This window comes from Hemitrygon akajei, chromosome 6 (genome assembly GCF_048418815.1).
Source record: "Hemitrygon akajei chromosome 6, sHemAka1.3, whole genome shotgun sequence".
Lineage (NCBI taxonomy): Eukaryota > Metazoa > Chordata > Chondrichthyes > Myliobatiformes > Dasyatidae > Hemitrygon > Hemitrygon akajei.
The window spans coordinates 61,557,620-61,581,946 of record NC_133129.1 but is presented as its reverse complement, the minus strand read 5'-3'; the positions used below and the strand labels follow the sequence as shown (position 1 = coordinate 61,581,946).

Below are 24,327 nucleotides of genomic sequence, written 5' to 3'. Positions count from 1 at the left end.
ATAACATAGAAAGAAGAAATAGATTTGGCAACATATCTCAACATGAACGGGAAATGCAATTTTAATCAAATTTTCAAATAGCTACTCTAAACATTAACATTATATTGGCAAAACATGTTTTGATTGACATTTGTAAAGGTGTCCTTCTCTCAATAAAGTCAACTTTTGTTTACAGGGTAGTATTAGGCAGGCAATAGGATTAATTTTACAAGAGGTATGTTAAATTAGTACAAAGGTGCAAAGAAACTAATGACAAATGTAAATGTTCAAGAATCATGTTTCTTTGTTACGCCATATCAGTTATATTACAGAATTTTAATGTGTTGGTAGAAAATACGCAAAGTAAGAAAACTGGCATTTTTTGAGCTATAAATTTGTGCTTTGCATACAATTCCCATTATTTATAGATTTTAAATGTTTATCATGAACTTTATGATAGTTGTAAAACTCATAATCTTTAAAGTAACTAAAATATGTATTTTCTTTACATGCTTACTAACTCAAATGCGTACTTTTAATTTGTGAGTCGCTGATCAAAATTATTTTTTATGACTGGATATGGCATAAAAGAAGACACTTTAAGTATATGAATTGAGCTTGAAGATGAAAAAATGATGTGGTTTTCATAATTGAGAACAGTCGCATAGTTGTTTTGCTAACACTTTTGTGTTTCCTTCTCTCTGTTTAGTTTGGCGTGCTGAAAAGATTTACTGAGATAGGTTTGTTTTCCGTAAAATGCCATAGCTCAAAATTGCAGTCAGAAATATTTCAGGAACAAAATGTGCCAAAATAACTGTGCAAAGCAGTTATAGAAATAAACAGAAATTGATGAATCTAAGAATTCTAATATTTTTAACAACACTTTTAAGACAATGAAAGCTTTGTCCAAATACAATTCATGAAGCTCATTGTTTATATTAATAAGCAAGTAGTACTTAAAAATTTAGCAGCGTAATTTTGAAAATGTAGTACCTGGTATCCATTAGAAAAATGTTTGACCATTTATACAGTATTGAAAAGTTACCTTTCATTGTTACCTATGAATATTTGTCAATTGGTATAATCATTGATGAACCATTTATCAACCTAAATGATTAATATTTACCTATATATAATTTCAATCTTCCTTCCATTTACATTATTGCAGCAATTTAATCACACGTTTTTCAATTTTCACAACATGTGGTAGTTTTCAGTCATAGTGAATAAGATTGCAAATATTTAACATTATGGTGTCTATCATTGAAGTATTTTTAGCTTTACGTATAGTACTGGCCGTGGGGCTTGATGAACTTTATAAGAATATTACAATTAGGTAAAATATAAATATTCAGTGACTCTTTAATCTTACACACTTCATGTTTTAGTTCCTTCTCATATATAACTGGAGTGTAGTTTTACACAGCGCTTTGTGAATTGTCTAGTGGTAGCCGTACGGTTAAGGGTTGGTCTCAGCCATTGAAAAGAGCTTGAAATTTACTTATTGAGCAGACTAAGTATTTAAATATTTCTGTTAATATGTGTTATGAAAGAAATGCAAATTTTCAATTTAACGATAAGTAAAATTTAAAACTACAATAGCATTTGAACTGGCTGAAGGGAAATGATTTCACACAATGACTTTAACAAAGACAAAAATATTTATGCATGGATTTGATTCCTGTTCCAAAGTGCCTAAATGTCTCAAAATAAGAAAGGCAATTTTAGAGAAAGGGCGCATGTTAAATGAAGGAGAAAAAAAACGGAAATGCTTATTTTTAAAATAAATAATGAAAAAGGCAAAAATACAACATGTAATTTTCGAAAGCAGAAAATAGAAATTTTTGAAGAATTATAAGTAAATATATAAAACAAATATGTGGATTTAATTTGAAATGATCATTTTATAGTTTAAGTGATTTCTCCACAGCTTTGGCGAGCCATGGCATAAGACCAAATGAAATAACTTGAGTTTAACTACCTTGACTTGACTTTGCCTGTCGAATGGCAAATGCCATCAGCACATTAAAATAAAAGGAAGATTGTCTTGGCTTGAGAAAGAAATCCGTGCCAATTCAGAGTTTGTCATCTTGGATTAAAAAAAAACTCATAAAATATATTTTTGCTTGATTTTCCTTTGAATCCTGTAGCTTTTTCAGCCAAATGTTGGAGACATTGTTTCAAGTTAATTTTAAATTTGCGTGATACAGAATGCTTAGAAGTTGCCTTTTTATCAGGAAAAATGCCAATGTATAATTTTAAGGTAGTCAATTAATCAAAAGAAACACCAAAAGAACAGTAATTGTAGCATTGCTGCATTGTTTCTTTCAGCGCAATGAGCCACAATGGCGGATGTTGTAAAGATTTACTTATACATTTCCCATATTTATTACTTTACTGAGAAAATTTGTAACATCCATTAAACTACATTTCAACTAATAAATTGACTATAGCATGTTAAAATAATTAAAACACTTTTGGAAATCATTTTAATATTTTTTTCAATTTAATCCCACATTTATTTTTTAAAATCTAACTTTAGAGTGGGGAGAAATGACCATCTACTGTTTCACAAATCATGAGAATAAATTGGTGTCTGAGTGTTTTTTATTAAACACTTTAGATGCAGAACGAGGTTAAGTGAAGTGGTTCTAATTTATTTTTGCAAGTTTTAAACTAAAATGACAAACTACGTCTAAATTACTGAGGGGGGGGGGTATGCAGAGGAAGGTGGTAAGTAGATCTCCCTTTTCGGTAGCTTGGGGTTTTTGAATCATTGTTTTAGAGTTTCAGATTCTGAAAGAACTGCGCAGCTGATGCTATTGGCTTGCTTGGTTGTTCCGCAGTTGCTAAGTTTTGTGCTAAAAATTTCTAAGTTTGACAAAAGATTTTTTTTCACAGGTGTTATAAATGCATTACACGTTAGAAAGAACAAAATAACTTTCTTCATTTTTGCACCTGGTTCCAAATCCAAGATTCTTCGTAAATGGATAGTTAGGAAACTGAACAATGGGAGTGGAGATGAGGAGCAGAAGCATTTATATCCCAGGCTGTGGTTACTCATAACAGAGCTGGTATTCATGCAGAAAAGTTTGTGGCTTAACTCTTTAGTGTCTTATTATATTTTATAAAACCACTGACGGTGTGATCTTTTTTATTATAGTATAATAATTTTTTAAAGTACCAAAATAAAATTACTACATTTTACATTCATTGCATTTATGTGGCCAACTGCTCACTAAAGATAGTGTTCAGAATTATCCAGGAATTTTCAAGCCTTTTATTGGGAGGTGGAAATGTTACCCATCATTGAGTGAATATGATTTGCCAGGATATTATTACATGATGTAAAGATCCTATTTATTAAAAGCATAAATAATTAAGTAAAATTTAAAAAGCTGCTGAAGACAGTATTAAAAAGAGAACAGTTCATTAGAACTGCTAGGTAGAAAATGCTGTTTGAATTAAAACATTAAGCAAATTTGCACTGACATTCCAGTTACAGTATGCAAAACACAAGAAAAAAAAGCTTAGTGCAGAAGTTATAATTTTTTATTGTTGCACAGCAGCTGTGGTTTCAATTTTTTGGAAAATAATTGCACAGAATGCAATAACAGATCAATGGATATTGTGAACTTAATAATTTATATCTTTTCCAATGAGTGCATTTGATCTGTTCCTCACACTGCAAAATGTAAGACTGAAAGCAAAAATGACTGGACCTATTAACAGATATGCTTATCGCTTTTCCAGCCTAACTTCCTCGCAACAGCAACCTCTTTTCTCCATGACTCTTCATTAACTGAATGTGTAAAGGTTTACTTAAGAGGCAGACTAAAATGGAGCTACAAAAATGTCAGGTCATTTGACAGGAAATAAAACTTGATATAATGTTATATTTTATTCAGGTGTTGCCTTGCTGAGAACACTCTCAAATGTTGGATATTTAGCAATGGTTAAGACTGTGTCTGACTTGGTATTTAGCTCTTTAGTCATCCCACAATAAGGAGATAAAGCAATATATTTTCATTCTTCTCAATTCTGTCAGTTTTATTGAACTTTATTGCTTTTTTTGTATACATCATATCATTGATATCATCAAAATAAAATTGTTACAGTTGTTGACATTTTTCTGCTATTCTTTCTTGTGTCTTTTGTATTAAAGGATGAATTCCATCCATTTATTGAAGCACTTCTTCCACATGTCCGTGCAATTGCATACACCTGGTTCAATTTACAAGCCCGTAAACGTAAATACTTCAAGAAGCATGAGAAGCGAATGTCCAAGGATGAAGAGAGAGTAGTCAAAGATGAGCTGCTGAGTGAGAAGCCAGAAATCAAGCAGAAGTGGGCATCGAGGTTGCTTGCGAAACTTCGCAAGGACATCAGGCAAGAGTATCGGGAGGATTTTGTGCTCACAGTTACAGGCAAGAAGCATCCTTGCTGTGTCCTGTCCAACCCTGATCAGAAAGGCAAGATGCGGAGAATCGATTGCTTGCGGCAAGCCGACAAGGTGTGGCGGCTGGATCTAGTAATGGTGATCCTGTTTAAAGGCATCCCATTGGAAAGTACTGATGGTGAACGACTTGTCAAATCCCCTCAGTGCTCCAACCCAATGCTCTGTGTGCAGCCACATCACATAACTGTATCGGTGAAAGAGTTAGATCTGTTTTTGGCTTACTATGCTCAGGAACAAGGTAAGGGGGCATAATCATTGGGTGGTTCCATTATTCCTTGGCTGAATATAATTTTTTCAATGTATTGAGAAGTGTTTTTACTATTCTGTCTTCCACTTTGAAACCATCTTGTTCAGGCATTTCAAAACCTTTTCAGAATTTGTATTGCTTACATTATTTCTCAAGCCTTAATTTTACCTGGAAAATGTAAGGTTATAGGCAAGAAATTATCTTGCAAATATGGGATGTTATTTTTCACTATTTGCATGTAGTTTCATAAATGTTCATTCTCTGCAGAAAGCTCTTCACCCACTTTAACAGTTGAAATGGGACCAGTTATCAGCTGTCACAGCTTATTGATGAAGTGATATTATTCATTTGCAACGATGACCACAAGTAACCTCATGGTCCTTTTAACATAGATATTGAAATGTTCTTTGAACATATGGAACTTAATGCTACTTTTCATCCAATAGTGTACAATATGATTTGACTTCTTCCCCAAAATGTTCCTTGAAGTTTCATTTACAAGAGAACTTGAAACGATTTAAGTATTTCTTTGATACTTTTTCTCTCTCCCTTCTTTAGGTTTCCCCATTTTAATGCCGAGAGGCCAGACCTTTGTAAATGTCCATCATTAACTGACCATGGGGAACTGTGTAACACTGCTGAGCTTGACAGACAGCCTGTTCTTGTGAGGGCGGAGTACTGTCTCTGTTTACAACTTCCTCGGGGCTTACTGGGCAAGAACTGGAATTGGGCATTTGGAAAGTAACGGGCATGAACCTGTATCCCTTCTACTTTAAAGTGGGCAGCCTGTTTCATATCAGCTATAGAAATGCTGTTGCCATGGGAAACATGTCAACACAGTCTTGTGACTGACAGTGTTCAGACACTTTCCAATAAAAGCAGAAGCTTCTTCTGCTTGTGGAAGTTGTCGGGTTTCTACCTTTTAAAGTACAGTGCGTAGCACCACTTTCACATTAAGTCACTAAGTTTTTTTTTTTCTTTGCTTCCGTGCACAGTGCAGTTTACAGTTTTAATTTGAGAGACAGTGGGTAGTTCCAGTTTTGCAAAGACAGGACCTGGTTCAATTTTGAGAGCCTTAAGCCGAAACAGTTCTCGGATGTCTGTCTTTCAGAATGTAGATTTAAGATCACACAATAAGAAACATGAATAGGAACAGAGATTGCTGCTACAACTAGATGTGCCTGCTGGCACTTACAATTTTCAGACCATTCTGTTCCACTGGCAGAAGTCATATCTGTCCAATAAATCCAGAAGTTTTTAAGATCTTGGTGGTCGGGTAGTGCCAGTGTTTATGGAGACTCCCTGGGTTTTATTAGACAGTACAGGAAGGAACATACTGGTAATAGATATTCCACCCTGCAAAGGTTTATTATGTTGGTAAAATTAGATATGACAGTGTTAGAAATCATTTGAAACATTCTGAATGAATAGACTTTTTTGTAACATGGAAGGCGTTTGTACTTTTTTATGCATTACTGTCCTCAAATAATTTCTCTGTAGTGTCTGCTTATTTGTTTGTTATTCTGCCAAAGTTTAGCACAATAATGGAAAATAAACCGCAGTGATGTATTTTTTCTCCTTCCTAATCTGTAGGTGAGGCCCTGTCTTGTAATTATGTTGATATTTTCCGTTTACTGAGACTGTACTTTTCCTTTTTGAAGACATTACAATGCAGAAACAATAGGTGTAATTTAGAAAAAAAGTATCAAATTGAATATTTAAATATAACATTATGATACTTTATTGTGGTTGGTTAAACTGCATATCGAAAGAGGATTCTGAATAATAGTATGCAGTTGCCGGCTAGAAGGGACATGAAGAATTCATCTGTGTGTTTAGGGTATGCTTGATCAGTGTGACCAGAATAAATCACAAATTTATAAGCTTTCTGATTGCTTTTTTTGTCAATAGTTGTTTGCAGTTTGCTTGTAAACGAACCTCCAGAATGTCGAATCACCAACTTAAACAATCTTGGGCTGGTAGGATGCTACAACCAACGTACAAGATCCTCTGTTGGCCAGCAATACTTAAGCTAACTAATCTGGATTTAATAACTGTAGAACTGGCACGTGCTTCGCATTTTACTTTAGAAATCTGATTTTATCGTTCAAAATTTCTGATTTTCAACTGGTGCCAATGACTGTATTTGGGTGATGCTGCATTAGTGGAATGAATTTGCCAGCTTGTGCAGTGCGAAGGATTACAAGGTTGTTGCTGTTTCATTTTTTATAAAGGTACAAGTAACACTCAGATATACGTGGGTCTGAGTACAATCTGTTTGCACGTGGTGCAGCAATCTAAAAATAGAGTCACTGGGAATAAATGCTGTTAAAGAAACTTGTGTACATATAGCAGTTTCAGAAGTCTGTTTATTACCTTTTTCCCAATGATTTTTTCGAGATAACTTACTTTGATGTATCAGATCTTTAGCCATTGCTGCACCTCCTAGAAGGATCTGGGGAGAAGTTTGAAAGAAGGAAAATTAGCATTACCACATTGACCTGCTTGACCACATGTACTGCAAGCCTCATCAAACTCCAGCTTGGAAACACCGGGTGACAATGCCCGTACAACAGAACCTGTTTTTCCTCCGCCTTCAGTACAAGCTGGCTCTCCTGTCTTATATATGCATATCCATTTTTATTGAACCCTGATATGATGTTTGCCTTTCAGTTATTTTCTTTAAAATGGAAACATTAACAATCACAATATAAGAACTAAAGTAAAAGGCATTTGAATTATGTTTTAGTTACATGGAATCGCAATATTTTAAGGCATCTGGTGATGTGAGGGAGAAAATGAGCCACTAGTGATGTTCACTTAATGTAGCTCAGATCATTAATAAAACTGTTAAGCTAAAGAAAAACTAATTTTCAACTCGCCTCGCAAGTTGTGACATAACTTAATTATTTTAGGAACTTTCTTCCTTTCTCTGCATCCTTAAAAGGAGAACTATACAAAAGAATCGCTCACTTTATAAGCTTTTAGTGAAGCAGAAGTTTGCTAACTAGACAGAAAGTACATTGTTTTTGACTAATTTGCAGTTTTAACAATTTCCTCTGTCATTTAGGATATTTATTACAAGAACATTGTGCTTGATATAATAATGATTATGAATTTAGCAAAAATCTTCTCATTTAAATGGCATTGTCTCAGTAGCAGGATTGGAAAGGAAGCAGTTGGAGGAAAAATGCTTGTTAAAGGCAGTGCAGTCTAAAGCTCAGAATGAGCCACTGAAATCTGAAAACCTAAATCGCATTTTGTGCTTTTGAAAGATTGGGTAGCAAAGTTGAATTTGTTGGTAATGATTCAAGATGTCGGTTAATAAAAAAAGCGCCTTCTTAGTTTAAATTATTGTATTCTGCAGAGCACGGAAGCACTTTTGTATCTCCGTACCATTGATTTGCGAGCCACCATTTTGCTCTTCTCATGCCAAGAGAGATTAAGGCACATGCGCGGAGCCAATAATGGTTGCCAGTGGAACTAAACTTGGCATCGAAAGCTGATTGTGTATGTGTGTGGTGGCTCTGATTCGCTAGCTGGCATCTGCAATGCAGTGAAGGATTCTGAAAAGTTTTTGATGGTTGCTGTTCCTAAGCTGTTGTCTTTTTTTCCCTCAGAATTAGCATGATTTTAAGAAATAAAGCCTTTTTTTCAAATTCTCTTCTTTAAAAATGAGCTTTCAAACTAAGTGTAAGCATGCAGTGTTAGCATAATTACCCAGGATCAAGAATGCATAAACATTGGCTGCACACATTAATTTATCATTTATGTTTAATTTTAATTTGCCCCTGCCATTTTCAAAGTTTAACATTTTCAGGGTTTGTTTTGCAGACATAGAGCAACATAGTGTGATTTATTGAATGGAACCTAGTTTTATCAATACTCTGCAACTATTAACAAATTGGTCTGAAATAACAATGGTAACACCTGCTAGCTTCCTGGGCGACTTTGGTTTGAAGCAGGATCAAAACATCTCTTATGCAGTAACATTAGGGAAGAGAGGGAATTTCTTGACACAACTAGTGGAATTTTAAAAATCGACCGTGTTCCCTCTTTAAAAAAAGAAAGCACATCACTCAAGTATTTGATAAGGCTGAAAAAATATTGGAAATATATATATTTTAAAATTTTGCCAATCTGTACGATGAATGACAGAATTCAAGATTTGACCAGAAATTGTTGATTCGCGTTCACAGTTGGGAAATCAATGTAATGACCTTTGAGCAATATTCTTAATCTCAGGGCTAGTTGAGAAGAAGGGAAATTCAGCAGATACCATCAAAAAAATATATTGGTTGCCAGCATCTGGGTGGCAATGCTAAGCATAAATTTTAATCTGTAGCAAGGGAATTTGTGAATGTGTCCTGTTTCAATATTACTTCCCCTCTATTCCTTATATCATACAGACATTTAGATTCCCACCATTATAATTTTACAGTTTGTTTAGAGCGTAGATGAAAATGCACATGCAAATCATTGCAATCTGGCATTCTTCTTTGTTGGGCATTTGGCATTGAAGACCTTCGTAAGTACGGTATTGCTGCTCACAAACTCTGCAATTTTTCATTCAAGGGCAGCAGGGTATCTTTTGCTTTCATTGTGATCCTAGGACTTTGGTGGTGGTAATAGGAATGGGGCAAGTTCCAAGTCCCATCTCGTCAGGGTGAGTTGACAAGTGAGACAGGTCCGTGAGGAGAAGATGAGGTGGGGTTAAAATTGCACCACAGTTGAAAGGTGCGGACCCCAATAGGAAGGTCGCTACTTTTGCAATGACCTGTCTCTATCTGGCAGTAGAAAGCAAACATCCTTAATAAATGCAGGTGTTTGAAATGCTGCTGACTCAATCAGAGAGTTTTTGTACAATTTTGGACACTTGCTTTCCCAAGTTCCACAGATCTCTTCGGTGTCTGTGTTGAATGGAGGTGGAGGAGAAGTTCATCACTCTGTTAATATTATAGGCCTCACAATTACAGGTTCTTTAAATGGTTTTCTTCCTGAGAATTTTGATAGTGTCTTTTTTTAGGAAAGGTTGGACAAAATGTTGGGAGAGGTTGTGAATACTTTGCTGTTTGGTTTGTCTAAGCTTGGAGCCTTCCACGTGTTTATTGTAGTCGGGAGCTCTCCTGCTAAGTGCTCTTCAGGCGGCAAGGAATGGGACAAGGTCACCCCACCCTCGGCTACTGCTGCAAGTTTGCATGGCGAGCCAGAGGGGGGGATTGCTAACAGGGGGTGCAGCTTGCAGGAGTTCCTATCCTGCACTCAGGGAGTATAGGCAAAGCTTCAATTTCCTGAACATTAAAATTTTATATTCTTGGGGCTCAGACTGATATGGAAGATGGTGACAGATCATTGCAGTCACAGAACACAGAACAGTACAGCACAGTATGGTCCGTTTAGCCCACAATGTTGTGCTGACCTTTTAAACTACTCTGAGATCAATCTAACCCTTCCCATCTACATAGGCCTCCATTATTCTATCATTCATGTGCATATCTAAAAGTCTCTTAAATGTCCCCAATGTATCTTCCTCCAGCACCTTCCCTGGGCGCACATTCCATGCACCCACTTCTCTCAGTGTAAAAACAAATACCTCTGATATCCCACCTATACTTTCCTCTGATCACCTTAAAGTTATGTCCCTTCATATTAGCCATTTCTGCCCTTGGAAAAAAGTCTCTGTCCACTCGATCTATGGCTCATACCATCTTGTACACCTCTATCAAGTCCCTTCAAAGTAAAAGCTTTAGCTTGCTCAACCTGTCTTCATAAGACATACTCTCCAATCCAGGAGAGTCCCAGCAAGTTTCCTCTGTACTCTCTCCATGGCCTGCACATCCTTCCTATAATGAGGTGACCAGAACTGAACACAATATTCCAAATATGGTCTAAACAGGGTTTTATAGAGCTGAAACATTACCTCACGGCCCTTGAACTCAATCCCCTGACCAATGAAGGCCAAGACACCATACACCTTCTTAAAAATCCTAGAACAAAACTTGTTACCTGATGTTCCTGGTGGACATGTTGCTTCGGTGGCCATGAAAAAAATTCACGATCTATTGTCTCTGCTCTTTGGGAGACAATTAAGGCCATGTTTCACTATGTATTCAGCTGTTTATCATTGACAGTTCCCTGAATCTTTGTCCACAAGTGCTGACATGAACAGGAGCTGTGTCACCAATGAGTACTGTTGAAATGAGCAGTGAGTTTGTGGCTCTGTTCCCATTAGAACAGGGGTCATCACTGCACTCACGGGTATTGAGGCACCCTGTTCTCATGCTGGCTGTACAACTGTAGGAAGATTTTTTACCCAGGTGCCCGAACATTACTTCGGCAGGTACCACTATATATTTACCTCCATTCATGGAGGAAAGGGCTGGCAAAAAGTGATAAATTGGAAGCCTGGCTGGTGCTTCCAGTGAGGATTCCATGCGAGAAAGCACAGCAGCAATACTTCAGCCTAAACCAGTTGTACACCTGAATTGTTATTGAGCAAGCTACTCAAATATTAAAAATGCATTTTATATGTGTTGATGAATCAGAATCAGGTTTAGTATAATCAACATAAATTGTTAACTTTGCAGCAGTACTACAATGCAATACATAATAATAGAGAAAAAAAGTAATGAATTAGAGTATGCACCAATAGGAATTGTAGGAAGCTGATAGTCTGCGCTTCACTTTACAACAATGTACGGCAGTGAGGGCTGGTTGTATGTCCAACCCAAGGGATAACATCTTTAGATAAGGAGCAGGAAGAGAAGACGTTATTGGGATCATTGGAGGAGCAGTGTCTATCTTTGCATAGGATACTTGGCTTGTACTCATGGCTGTGACGTTCAGTTGCACTTTGCAAGTGCCAGCAGACATATCCTAGATAGCATCTCCTCTCTGCCTGGCTCTCTTCCACCAACACAAACCAGTCCTGCAGACATCTAGACATTCCTAGTCAAGCCCACATTTCACACTAATTTAAAGGGTGGTTCTTGAGCGACAAAGGTAACTAATGCAGACTTGAAAGCGGTGCCAAAATGTAAATTTTTATGCAGGTCCAAAATACACCTAACGCTGGAAAGCTTCCACCCCTATTTTTTTGTAAAATAGCAAGTGTTGACTAAAAAGCAAACATGAGGAAATCTGCAGATGCTGGAAATTCAAGCAACACACACAAAATGCTGGTGGAACACAGCAGACCAGGCAGCGTCTATAGGGAGAAGCGCTGTTGACGTTCCGGGCCGAGACCCTTCGTCAGGACTCCTCCTCTCCCCCAGGAGTTGCTTCAGTGGTGAAAGCTTTGAGCCGCGGCTTTCTGGATTTGGAGCCTGTGAAAGTCTTCCTGCCAGCGGCCCCACCTCTACTTCACCTGGAAGCATGTAGAACATTGTGTTTAGTGTGTGAGATGAGTCATGCCTTGACCTACGTTCCTGTTGCAGCCTTCCTGCGTGCCTTTTCAAGCAGTGGGTTGTTGAATGCTTTGCTGCATGTGTGTCTGGTATTGAACAGTGAATGCAAGGTAATTAAAGGCAGTGTCTTACGGTGACAAAGCATAGAAGCAGGGCCCTTCAGCTCACCCATTCAGCACACTACCGAGCACTCATTTATATGAATACAATTTTATCCTCCCCACGTTTCCCTCAACTCCCCCACAGATTGTACTGCTCACCCCTGTACTAGGCACAGCCTGCAGTGTCCTACTGACCTCTCAACCTACATAGTTTTGGAACTTGGGAGGTAGCCAGTGCACCTGGGGGAAACCCGTGGGGCCATGGAGGGGAAGGTGCACACTTCCCACAGGGCGAGCCCCTGGTCGGGATTGAACTTGGAACGCTGTTGCTGTGAAGCAGATTTGCTGCCGGCTGTGCAACTGCTTTGGAAGAATCTCAGGTTCTCCTCTCCTATCAGGAGACAAGATGATCAGCACAACAGACTGCACTGTCCTGTTGATAGTTTTAGAAATAACTTTAATTGATCTGGAAATCAAAAGCAACAGAAAAGGTTATTGGTTTTATAACCTGCTGGGTGCTTTTTTATCACTTCTTGTTCATTTGGAAGGAGGGTTTTTCCATTACATTGAAGATAACATGGTGCATTCCTGGCTGCAGGGCAGATTTCCATGTTTTGGACTCCTTATGTATATGAGTGTACTCTTTCCTTAGATGTAGCTATCTTCACAAGGGTCTGTTATGTCATCCTGTCACATCATTGGCAGTCCACAATAGTGCACTGTGTAGCCAGGGTTCATGCGAGCACCTTGTACACTTATTCTTGTTGCTCCAGAGGTATCCAGTCGTTCAATGGCCTCCTGACACCCTGTTGTGCATCCAGCTATGCGGTGTTTGGAGAGCTTCCTGTATGCCGTAAGAGGCTTTGCACAGCAGTCACGTCTTACCTTAAGCACTTGTGGTGAGTGACTCAGCATTGAAGAGCTTACTGTTCCTTTTGCCAAATCTAGTGAAGTTTGAGTAGATACACTGATACAGAGTAGACTTAAGTTCTTATCATCTTACTCGCTACGTATACTGCTGAAATTTAATAGCAAGCACTTTGTAGAAATTCCCAGGTTCTCCTCTCGTATCAGGAGACAAATAGATCAGCACAACAGACTGTAGTCTCAATCAGCTGAAGGGTCTGATGAATAGTCCTGATGAAGGGACTTGGCCCAAAATGGCAAACTATTTATTCCTCTCCATAGATGCTGCCTGGCCTGCGGAGTTCCTCCAGCATCTTGTGCACGTTACTCTGGATTTCCAGCATCTGCAGAATCTCTTGTGGCTAGTCACGGCCAATGTTGAGTTTGTTGTCATATGCACAGGAGCAGCGAAAACTGACCCAGAGTAGCACATAGCATTAAAGACACAGAAAAATATAAACATGCACATCCACAGGCAGTGCATCATAGTAGTCTGGTGAGGACATGTTATTGCAGTCAAACTCCACAGTAATGGTAATGCACTATTTAGCAGTTTTGCAGTGAAGACTGCCATAAATAACACACATTTTGCAAGGGATCACAGAATTCTTTTGTGGGTTGTGTGGTTCTATGGCTATTCTTGAATGGAGCGGCTACAGATTAGGATGGGGGAACAGGAATCTGTTGTATAAAAGGCAGAACCAAGTTATAATCATGTCTTTATTTCAATTGATTGATTGGCATATTATGGTTTCTTCTGGAATTTGTATGCTAAGTGTGGTAATAACGTCACGCAGTGAAATCAAGTTCATGTTTAGAAATTGATTAACTTTAATGAGGATATTGAACCTGAATTACTGTTTCATAATATCAGGTTTTTTTAGTTTTAGAATTACTTTTTGAAGTTTAAACATCTCCCTCCTAATATTACTCTGGAAGTTATAGAATCATGTTTATTCCACGTAGAAACTGGCCCTTCAGCATATAGACGTTCTCTACAGCATAGAAACAGCTCCCAAAAACATAGAAGCAGGCCCTAGAGCATAGAAACAGGCCATTCAGCATAGAAACAGGTCCTTCCGCATAGAAATAGGTCCTTTGGTATAGAAACAGGCCCTACAGCATAGAAACAGGCCTTTCAGCATTGAAACAGATCCTTCAGCATTGACACAGGCCCTAGAGCACAGAAACAGGCCCTGCAACATAGAAACAGGGCCCTCAGCACAGCTGGTCCATGCTGACCAAGATTCCCATCTCACTAGTCTCATTTGCTCACATTTGGCCCATATCCCCCTAAACATTTCCTATCCATGTACTTGTCCAAGTGTCTTTTAAATGTTGCTAATATATCTGCCTCAAATATTTGCTATGGCAGCTCATTCTGTATACTAACCACCCTCTGGGTGAAAAAGTTGTTCTTCAGCTTTCTGTGAAATCTCTCCTCTCTTACTTTAAACCTATTCTTTCTAGTTCTTCTTTCCCCAACCATGGGAAAAAAGTTGATGCACATTCGCTCTATCTATGTCTCTCCTAAAAGTATAAGATCACACTTCGTTCTCTCATATTCCAAAAAGAAAAACAACATCCTACCCTGCTCAGCCTCTCTCCATAAGTTAATGATGACAGAAGTTAAATCACAGAATTCATGTGAAACTTTGAACATAATTGTGCAATTGTGGTTAGTGGATTTGAGAAGTACTTTAAAAAGCTGGTTGTTTACATATTTTTTCATACCTGTATCAGTACAATGTTTTTATTTCTGGAGAATGGGGGCAGAGATTTGGGTTGAAGTAGAGTCTGTTTACATTGAGAACATCCTTGATTCATTAGCATTGCAGTTTGATAATTGAGCCTTGATGGAGGTGGAAAAAAACATATGGCAGAATGTGTTGTGTATTGAACATTAGAAATACCTTTGTGGTCCACGTGATTAATTTTTGCCCTGTTGGAAAATATTCATCAATTCACTGCAGATCTCCAGGGGTGTGTAGAGATAGGCAGTGGCCAAACCCGCTAAACGTAGGTGCTGATGGTAGAACAGATACATTATACACCTTCCGCAAACACGATTAGTGCAATTTCCAGTAACTAGTCTGATATCGGGAGCATGAGCACTCCTGCTGTGGAACCAGAGCCTATATTTTGAATATAATTCTGAACAGATTATATACGTCCACTTACACTCTTTTCTCCACCAAGTGTTTGGTGCAGTCGGTGTCACAACTGACTGACCAAAGCATTTGCTTCATTTTGAGGACTAGAGGTCTGTTAGGTTGAGCAATACATCTGTAAAATTTGATTCACCAAATTTTACCTACTCAACTCAAATATTAATATTATGATTGAGGATGATAATACATTGGCACAATGTGGTGTTAGAAATTTTTCTCATGCTATAGAAAAGCTGCAACAAATTAGACCCTGGAAGTGACTGATGTCTATTCAAACCACTGTTTTGTACTGGTTAGGCTACAACATCCCTGCGTCCCAGATACATCAACTTTAATTTGTTCCGGCACATTCAGAACAGTATTTATGAGGGTTGCTGTCTGACTCCCTGCCTCAAAGTCAAGACCCCCGCAACGAGAAGCCATGTGCCTTGTGCAGCTTAGCCGACTAAAGTTGATTTGTTAAAGCAGATTGATTATTCCTACATTCAGCCTGAAGCCTTATGTTACCTGAAGCCCTTGACCTCCGTTGTTTGACGCACAGAATGGCAGCCAGCCGTTTGACCTTTACATTGTTAGCAGTGTTATCATTTCCTTCGATTCTGTGTGAGGATTGCTAACACAGGGGTCACTGATCTGACTCTCCAAGCAGTGGATTGCATGCATCCCTTGGGAGCATTTGTCACTGCTTGATAGAATTTTGCTGAAGTGTTTGCTTTCTTTTGGACATTGTCAGAATAAGTGAACAAATTAGTGAGTGTTCCTTGAGTCAAGGACAGCACCAGGATTCGGAATATTTTAGATCTTTTGCTTCAGAATCCGGTACAGTTAAATAGTCCCAGAAGATGTATCACAATTTGAGCAGACTGTTTATGAGAATTGATCATACCAACCTTAGGGTAAAAACATAAATTAACTCCAGAGTTGGGGGAGAGGCAGACAAATTAGTTTGACTAACTTCTATAGATGTGTGGTGGAGAGTATATTGACTGGTTGTACCACAGCCTGGTATGGAAACATTAATGCCCTTGTATGGAAAATCTAACAAAAATTAGTCGATACGGCCCAGTCCATCACGAGTAAAGCCCTCCCCACCATTGAATACATTGTCACGGGGCACTGTCGCAGGAAAGCAGCATCCATCATCAAGGACCCCCACCATCCAGGCCATGATCTCTTCTTGCTGCTGCTACCATCAGGAAGAAGGTACAGAAGCCTCAGCACCCACACCACTGGGTTCAGAAACAGTCGTTGCCCCTCAACCATCAGGCTCTTGAACCAGAGGGGATAACTTCACTCAACTTCACTTGTCCCATCACTGAACTGTTCCTACTGAAACGGATTCACTTTGAGGGACTCTTCATCTCATTTTCTCAATGTTATTGCTTATTTATTGATATTGTTTTTTTTCTCTTTTCGTATTTGCATAAGTAGTTGTTTTTTTTTGCACATTGGTTGCTTGCCACCGTGTTGGGTGCGATATTTCATTATTTTTATTGTGTTCCTTTACTTGCTGTGACTGCCCGCAAGTAAAGGAACTTCAGGGTTGTATATGGTGACACACATGTACTTTGATAATAAATTTACTTTGAATTTTGAATTACGTAATCCTTGTAACCAAATGTTACATCAATGCATGTTCTGAGTAATATATTCTAAATAATATAAAATGGTCAATCAGTCATAATGTTTTGGAAAATTTTGTCGTTCAGGCAATAGATAGAATGTTTGTACAAACAATATTTGCTGTGCTTATATATAATTTCAGGTAACTGCACATACTTTAGTTTAAGGATCTGTGGTATCTGGTAACCCAGAAAGTATTTATCCTTATTAGTTTATTTTAGTGATTAGTTATTAAAATACATAGAAGAGGTTTAGCAGAATCCCATTGGCTTAGAAGGTAGCTCCAAGAAAGCATGTCTCTGTTGAAAGAATGGAATCAAGTTTGATCTCTGTGGAATCCAGGATATTCCAGTACTTAAACTGGGCACTACTTCTTCCCATGTAGTCTGAGATTTCATAATTATGGTGATAGGTTTCTCTGATGATTTGATGACTGGATGACAGGAAGTACTGTTATCTGATGAGAAATATCACAGTTCTGTAATTGAGTCCGTGGTCTTAATGCAAATTGTAATTAAGCTTGCCTGCACTAATTAAGGAATTAATTCAGAGAAGTTGATTCACAGTTGAATACTTTCTCCAACTGGACAAGATGCATTACCATTTTACTGGTACTTTAATTGTAAAGTGTGGATTTGTTCATACATATTGCATCTTTCTCTTTGGCAAACAGTAGTATCTATGGTGTGGAGTAGTTAACTTTCTGAAATCCCTCAGCTGAAAGGACTTCTGGCTTCTTCCTGAAGGTTAGTGAGAGTTTTTAAATAAAAGTGGCTGATACGATTGTGTAAAGCACTGGAGGTTCCAGTGAGGGAGGATCAATGAGAGAAGTTGTATACGGGGAAGGGTAAGAGGTTCACAGAATCTCAGAAGAGAAAATAAACTTTGTATACTGAGGCGGGGTCTCAACCTGAAATATCGACATATGCCTTTTGACTTCAGAGATGCTGCTTGACTCACTGAGTTCTTCAAATGTCCTGCTTTGTGTTACAGAATTTAATTTTGAAGTTGGTAGTGGTGGTTGAATAATAGAATTCAATGAACTGTTTGTATAGAACTAAAAGATCACGTGGCTAAAGGATTTATTTTGAATACACAATGTCCCACATACTATTGATGCAAGAAGGCTTGATGCTGGGCTGTTGCCTGGTGTGCCAATGCCATTTAAGTTATGTGCCTATTTGACAAATCAAGAATGTTTAAGGCTCAAGTTATTGACCTTGTTTGGATGACCCTTGTTTACTTACCTTTGTACACCTTGGTTTTGCAGAAGTTTTTAAGTCTCGTAGTGAGGTGGAATCAATGGTTGCGAGGAAGATTGCTGATAATCAGGAGAGGAATCATGGACTCTGTCAGACGTTAAGTCAGGCCCTCGTTTAGGAGTTGTGGTTTTAGTAGGGTCATCAGTCAAAAGAGATGTGGTAAGGAAGGGAACTGAATTGAGTGGAGTTCTCAGTCCTGGCCTGGCATCTACTCTGACAGCAGAGCTGTTAATCAGTGACAAGTCAATGAGGGGTATATCTTAGGACCACTAGTACTATGTGGGGTTCAAGATTACTGTGTGTGCCTGACTCTGAAATCCCATCCTCACAGCAGTGTGTTTGTGGTTGGAATTATCCAGTTAAACCTCTAGAACAGAGGTTCCCAACCTTTTTTTATGCCATGGACCAATACCATTAGGCATGGAGTCCATGGACCCCAGGTTGGGAACCTCTGCTCTAAAGAAATATGATTTGTCTTGGAAATTGCACATTGGAACTAAAGAATTTTCATAAATGTCACAGTCAGAAAAAATGATTCACAGCTAAGAATTTATAGCAACACACACAAAATGCTGGTGGAACACAGCAGGCCAGGCAGCATCTATAGGGAGAAGCACTGTCGACGTTTTGGCCCGTTAGCATTTTGTGTGTGTTGCTTGAATTTCCAGCATCTGCAGATTTCCTCGTGTTTGCTAAGAATTTATAGACTAGCTTTTCAAGTTGAGAGAACAACTTCACTTGGTATAATCTGAGTTTGATCGTACAGGCATTATTTGTAGTGGAGATGGTTAAAATAATCTCATTTAATATATAGTTTATAAGAATGTTCATTTTAATTTGTAACATATTTGTTTGGCTGCAATGTTAATTATTCATTCTTTTTGTTATTGAAAATGTGTAATGGATCGCCTACTTAAAGTACCAGCTTGACTACCGTATGAGGAAAGATTAAAGGAATTGATGCACTTCATATGTGCATGAGTGGATTTTCACTACTTGAGTTTGTAAGCAGAATACTGATAAAATATAAAGTGTTACATAAAACTCCCAGAAAATTATAGAAACTGCATTTAAGTATTTTCTGACTTTAACTTAAATAAGCCAATTTATTCCAAATATAATATGAAACAATAACTGTGCCAAAAGAAAATAGGTTACAGAGACACATAGAGTAATTGAGCAGATCTCACACTATGGTTGTGAAACATGAAGTCCCTTTGACAAATATTGGAATATTATATTTCACTAAATTGGATTGTATGAATAAGATTGGTAGTGTAGCTAAAGGAGATTATGTATTGCTTCAGATATCGGACTTTGTCCAAAACAACTCAATTTCTTTTGGGTCGATAAGACTCAGGGCTGAGATCCTTTTTCTGTAATCTAAGTTCAATATGAGTAAAGTGGAAAAAATTTGGGTCCTTTTGTTTATTTATCAATCCACCGGATGGATAATTTTACCAAGGACAATCTTTTTCAAAGAAGTATTTTATTTAATGTGAGACAATATCAGTTGGCATGAAGCATTTTATATGACCAGTGGATGAGTTGAGTTTTCAATATTCATTAATAACTTAATATTAGTGTACAGAGTAAAAATCACATAGTTGTAGATGACTAAGTGTGTGAAACAATATAATAATAACATGAGATACAGATAAATTGGCAGCAAGGTCTTCTAATTGGAAGAGGAAATTTAACAGAGAGAGGTGTAAATTGAACCATTTTGTAGAAAGACTATATGGATAAATGATAAAGTTTCAAGGGGGTTTAACGGTAGAGAAACCTGGATCATCCATGGAGAAGGCAAGGCTAGTTGAGAGGACAGTTAGTAATGTAGATTTAATTTTAAGATTCATAGACTACAAAAACAGGGAGGTTATATAAAAGCTGAATTGGCTTATTAAGGTAAAAGCCAGAATAAATTTCAGAAAAAAAATACTAGTTGAGCTACCAACCGAGTAATGTATCCAGTCCTTTAGGATTGTTGAGGGAGCAGAAAGGATTCACCAGAATGGATTCTGTGTTCATGGATTTTGGATGTTAGGTCAGAGCAGACAAGTTAGGGTTGCTCTTGATGGAGCAAGGAAGGCTGAGGAGAAATTTAATTAAATTGTACAAGATTCAAAAAGTTATAGAGAAACTTTAGAGGATGATTCAAGGCACAGATTTAAAATTTTTTGACGAAAAGCAGAATGGTTTGTGAGGAAAAGCTTTTTTTTTGTGCTGAGAGTATTTATGATTTGAAGCTTACAGTCAAGGCTCTCAGAAGTGAAGGGGGTAAGTTCTAGCGAGAATTATCTTCAGGATTGCAGGAAAAGAAAAAGTGTACAAAATTGATAGGATTTGATTGCTTGGGGCTGGCTCATGCTCAATGGGCCCAATGGCCTCCTGTGCTTTTGTGAGGCTGACTTCTTTTTGTTATGTTGGACTGAGAACTCAGTCTTCAACTGGCCAAAGCTAGGATTGACACTAGCAGTCCGACTGCTTTAACTTCTGTTAACTTTGTTACAGGAAACAGATTCCAGGTACGGGAAACAGTTTACCTTCAGTGTGTTAAAGTCAGGCTCTTCTGCTAACTGAGTTTTTAATACACCGGTGTTGTTCAATCCTGCATTTGATCTCTGATCTGAGTCAATACTGTCTGAGGTGAGAGTGGAAGCCAGCTTGGGTTGCCGCTTATGAGTGTGATTCATTGACCTCTAATAGAAGAACAGATGTTTGGATTGCAATTTTGGCAACACTAGAAGAAACAAAACAGTTGAAGGAGCAAATGGACAAATGAATCTTACCATAGTTTAAATGCACTATTAAACTACTTCCACAAGAAAAAAAAACAGGGAAAAATACAAAGTCTAAAGCTGCTTGAGATTTGTACTTAAGTGTTAGGATACATTCCATTACACTCAATTTGCTCACACACATTCTGACAGTGTTTAATATATCAAACTTACTATGTTGTAATGTGTCTGTTGCTTGGTGGCAAAAATTTGGACCCTGTGAATATTCAGCTCAAAACTGGAACCTTGCCTGAAAATGTCAATGAGTGTCTTATAAAACTTCTGTTTTCAGGAACACTGTTTGATTGTATATACTTTCTATCTTAGATGGGCAAATCTATTGGCAGCTTTACAGCTATAAACTCTCAACTATCTGATGTCATTGTTTATTTGGACTGCAACATTGAAAATGCTTTTTATCTGTGCGGTCTCCTCCTCCCATACTGATTAATGCTGAAAAGAGGCTAAATTCTTAATAAATTGAATCACAGTCAAATCGCCAGAGGGCTATCAGTTTGAGGAGCTTTTGAAAATTTTGTATGCAACTGAAGTATTTGGTGGTCAATTATTATTTGCTTCTTGAGTGTATGCTGTGAATTTTGCTCATGTATTTTATTTTGTATTGATGTTTTGTTAAATAACTTGAATAATTATGAAGAAACTACATAATCACAATCTGAGGATAGTTTTGTTAATGCAATTTTTTTCTTTTAATTATCTGTTCCTCCTAGGTCTCTTGACCCATATCAGATAGGAAAAAAAATGAGAAGGCAAATTAGACCCTGCAGGCAGTTGTTGAAAGGAATAGAGAATAGTTCACTCTCCCCAATAAAGAAATCTCCAATGGTTTAAGAATAGGTTGATGAAAATTAAAAAGAACGTAGATGCTGAAAAATCTGAAATAAAAACAGAAAATGTTGCAAACACTCAGCTGTGGAAGGAGATGCAGATCTAGTCTGGTCTGGGACAAAAGATCTGGAAGTTTAATTCTGTTTCTCTTTGCACAGATGCTGCCTGACCAGCTGAGTGTTTCCAGCATTTTCTGCCTATACTTTATATTAGTGAAAAGCTTATCTTCTGGGGTTTGATCGGTCAGTAAGGCTCTTAAACGCTCCAGATCCAGAGAGTTCTTTTATTTTTTGTTGAATGCAGTTGTGAAAGACAGCTTTTTGGCTTCTCCTTGTGATTTCCTTTGGAATAGATGTCACAAGCTAAATCTGTTGTTTGACAGGAAACAAAAAGCTGACATTTACAAATGCGTCAGCCCTTACTTGAAATTGCAGGACACAGTGGATTTAATACATTTTCCTGGTAAAAGTGATTGCTCTTATTGTGAGGCATTGAGCATGTTCCTTCAGGCCGAGTCATTTCTGGAATTTTGGCTGAAACTTACTTCTGAATCCAGAGGCATGCATGAAGCAGCCAGTGTAAGTGGATCTTCTGGTTCAGAATTCCTAGCTGTAGTTGCTGCCTTCTCCGCTCACTTATGCCCAGTCTTCCTGACCTGCCGATGGGCAGAGAGGACGCTATAGCAGATAGGTTACAAATGATGTAGCCAAGAGGCTCTGGAATTGCCCACAAAAATGGGGCAAATCTGTACATACTGTCAGAAATATCAAGGAAATTTACAGTGTTTAAACATCCCTAATTCTCAGAGACAGTTCAAATTTATTAAGGTTGCTGGTAGTAATCTAAGAGTGAAAACTATTACAATGTTCATAAAGTTGATACTATGTTATTGAAATTCATTGAACACTTTCTCTTTTTCAAATTACAGAGAGATAATTAAAAGCAATAGCTTATCTTCTGCATTTTGCAGACCAATAATTCCTATTGATATGTTTACAAAAACCTGAAGTCTCGCACCACTAGGTTCAAGAACAGCAACTGCTCATCAACCATTTGGTTCTTGAAACAAGCTGCACAATCCTAATCATTATCATTGTATAGCAACACAGTGATCACTTTGAAATAAAAAGTACCTCATTTTCTTTTGTTCTAATTATGCCCTTCATTTTAAAATTTGGGTATAATTAAAGTTCACTTATTTTCATGGGCATAGTTACCCAGGTTATAAATGCTATAAGCATGAGCATTTTTTGCAGCAACAGCACATTAGTACATTACATACATGACAAGTATAAATTACATAAACTTAAATTAACATGAATTTTATATATATACACATACATACATACACTTAAAAATAACAACATTCGTGCAAGATGAAGTAAAGATAGTCCGAGATAGAATGAAGAATTTTCAGGTTGGCACAATAACCTGACGACATGGGAAAGAAACTTTCATTGTTGCTGTTGTTGTTGTCCTGAGTTCTGTAATCAGTACTTCCATTGGAACCTCTTCCTCTTTTTCTCCACATCTGTCCTGGTTAAAACCACATATTTGCATTCACATTCCTGCAGCATTAACTCCCAGACCCTCTGTCGGAATGTTGCCAATCCTCCAGGCATCCTACTGCAGCACAGTCTTAAGGTCTTTTGGGGTATGTTTCTTGAATTATCCCTGGCAGATTCTTCCCCCACCTGCACCCATTGCCACAGTTGTGCCTGGGGAGGTACCTGGCCTGCATGTACAAGAAGTCTCCACCACACAGGGTCTGAAAATCCAGCTTCCCACTCCAGTAATGTTTAGCCAACTCTTCCAGCAATTTGCAAGGTCTTCTGGAATTAATTCTTCTGCTATTTTCAGATGTTAAATACTTACCCAAAGTAATATTTACTCCGTGATAATTTTATCTGTTTAGCTTTAAGTCAATGAAGCAGTGGTATGAAAAATATTATTCAATAATTTTACAAACTTGAAAGGAAGTGAAATAATTGCACTGGACTGTGTTTGCTGAAAAAGAACAAAGGGCTACTGTCCTCCTTTAGATAAGATGACAAAGTACCTCTCATAAAGGAATTGCAGTTATGTGTGATATTCCTTAGGTGAAGGACTGAAATGTTTGCCCAAGTGAGTGGTGTGACTAGCTCTGCAAATATGTTTGTAAGACATCCTATGAAGTGTAGGTACAGTATTCATAGTGACAAATGGTTCAAGCTTTTCAATGTTGGAAGCAAATGCCTATATCAGAAGTGGCAGCGTTCCTTCCTTAACACTGTTGCACCTTCTTTCAGTCACCTTTTAGTTATTTACAGTGAGTTGTTTAAAACCATTGCTCTGTGGTAGAAATATGGCTGCTCTGTTTCAGATCCTCCCCAGTAATTTTTATGGACTAATAGATGTCAAATTTGTCTGCTTAGAATCTGAAATTTCTGAGTTACTTTTCCAAGCATGAAATTTATGTTTTATTTTTGACATTAATAGATTTTGTTTCAGGTAACAGAACATGAGTTAATTACTTCCCTAAAAGTGGAGTAAATTGGTAGAATT

The 24,327-nt window shown here is 37.7% G+C and overlaps 1 protein-coding gene across 9 annotated transcripts in view; it reads left to right on the top strand.

Annotated features, from left to right (window-relative positions):
* The window catches only part of LOC140729085 (nuclear factor 1 B-type-like), a 289,370-nt gene that overhangs the window by 4,654 nt on the left and 260,389 nt on the right, over positions 1–24,327 (top strand). For all 9 annotated transcript variants that reach the window (XM_073048423.1, XM_073048426.1, XM_073048420.1 and 6 more), the window contains exon 2: positions 4,145–4,676. In XM_073048423.1, the coding sequence (XP_072904524.1) occupies positions 4,145–4,676 (532 nt within the window). The remainder of the gene's footprint in view (positions 1–4,144; positions 4,677–24,327) is intronic.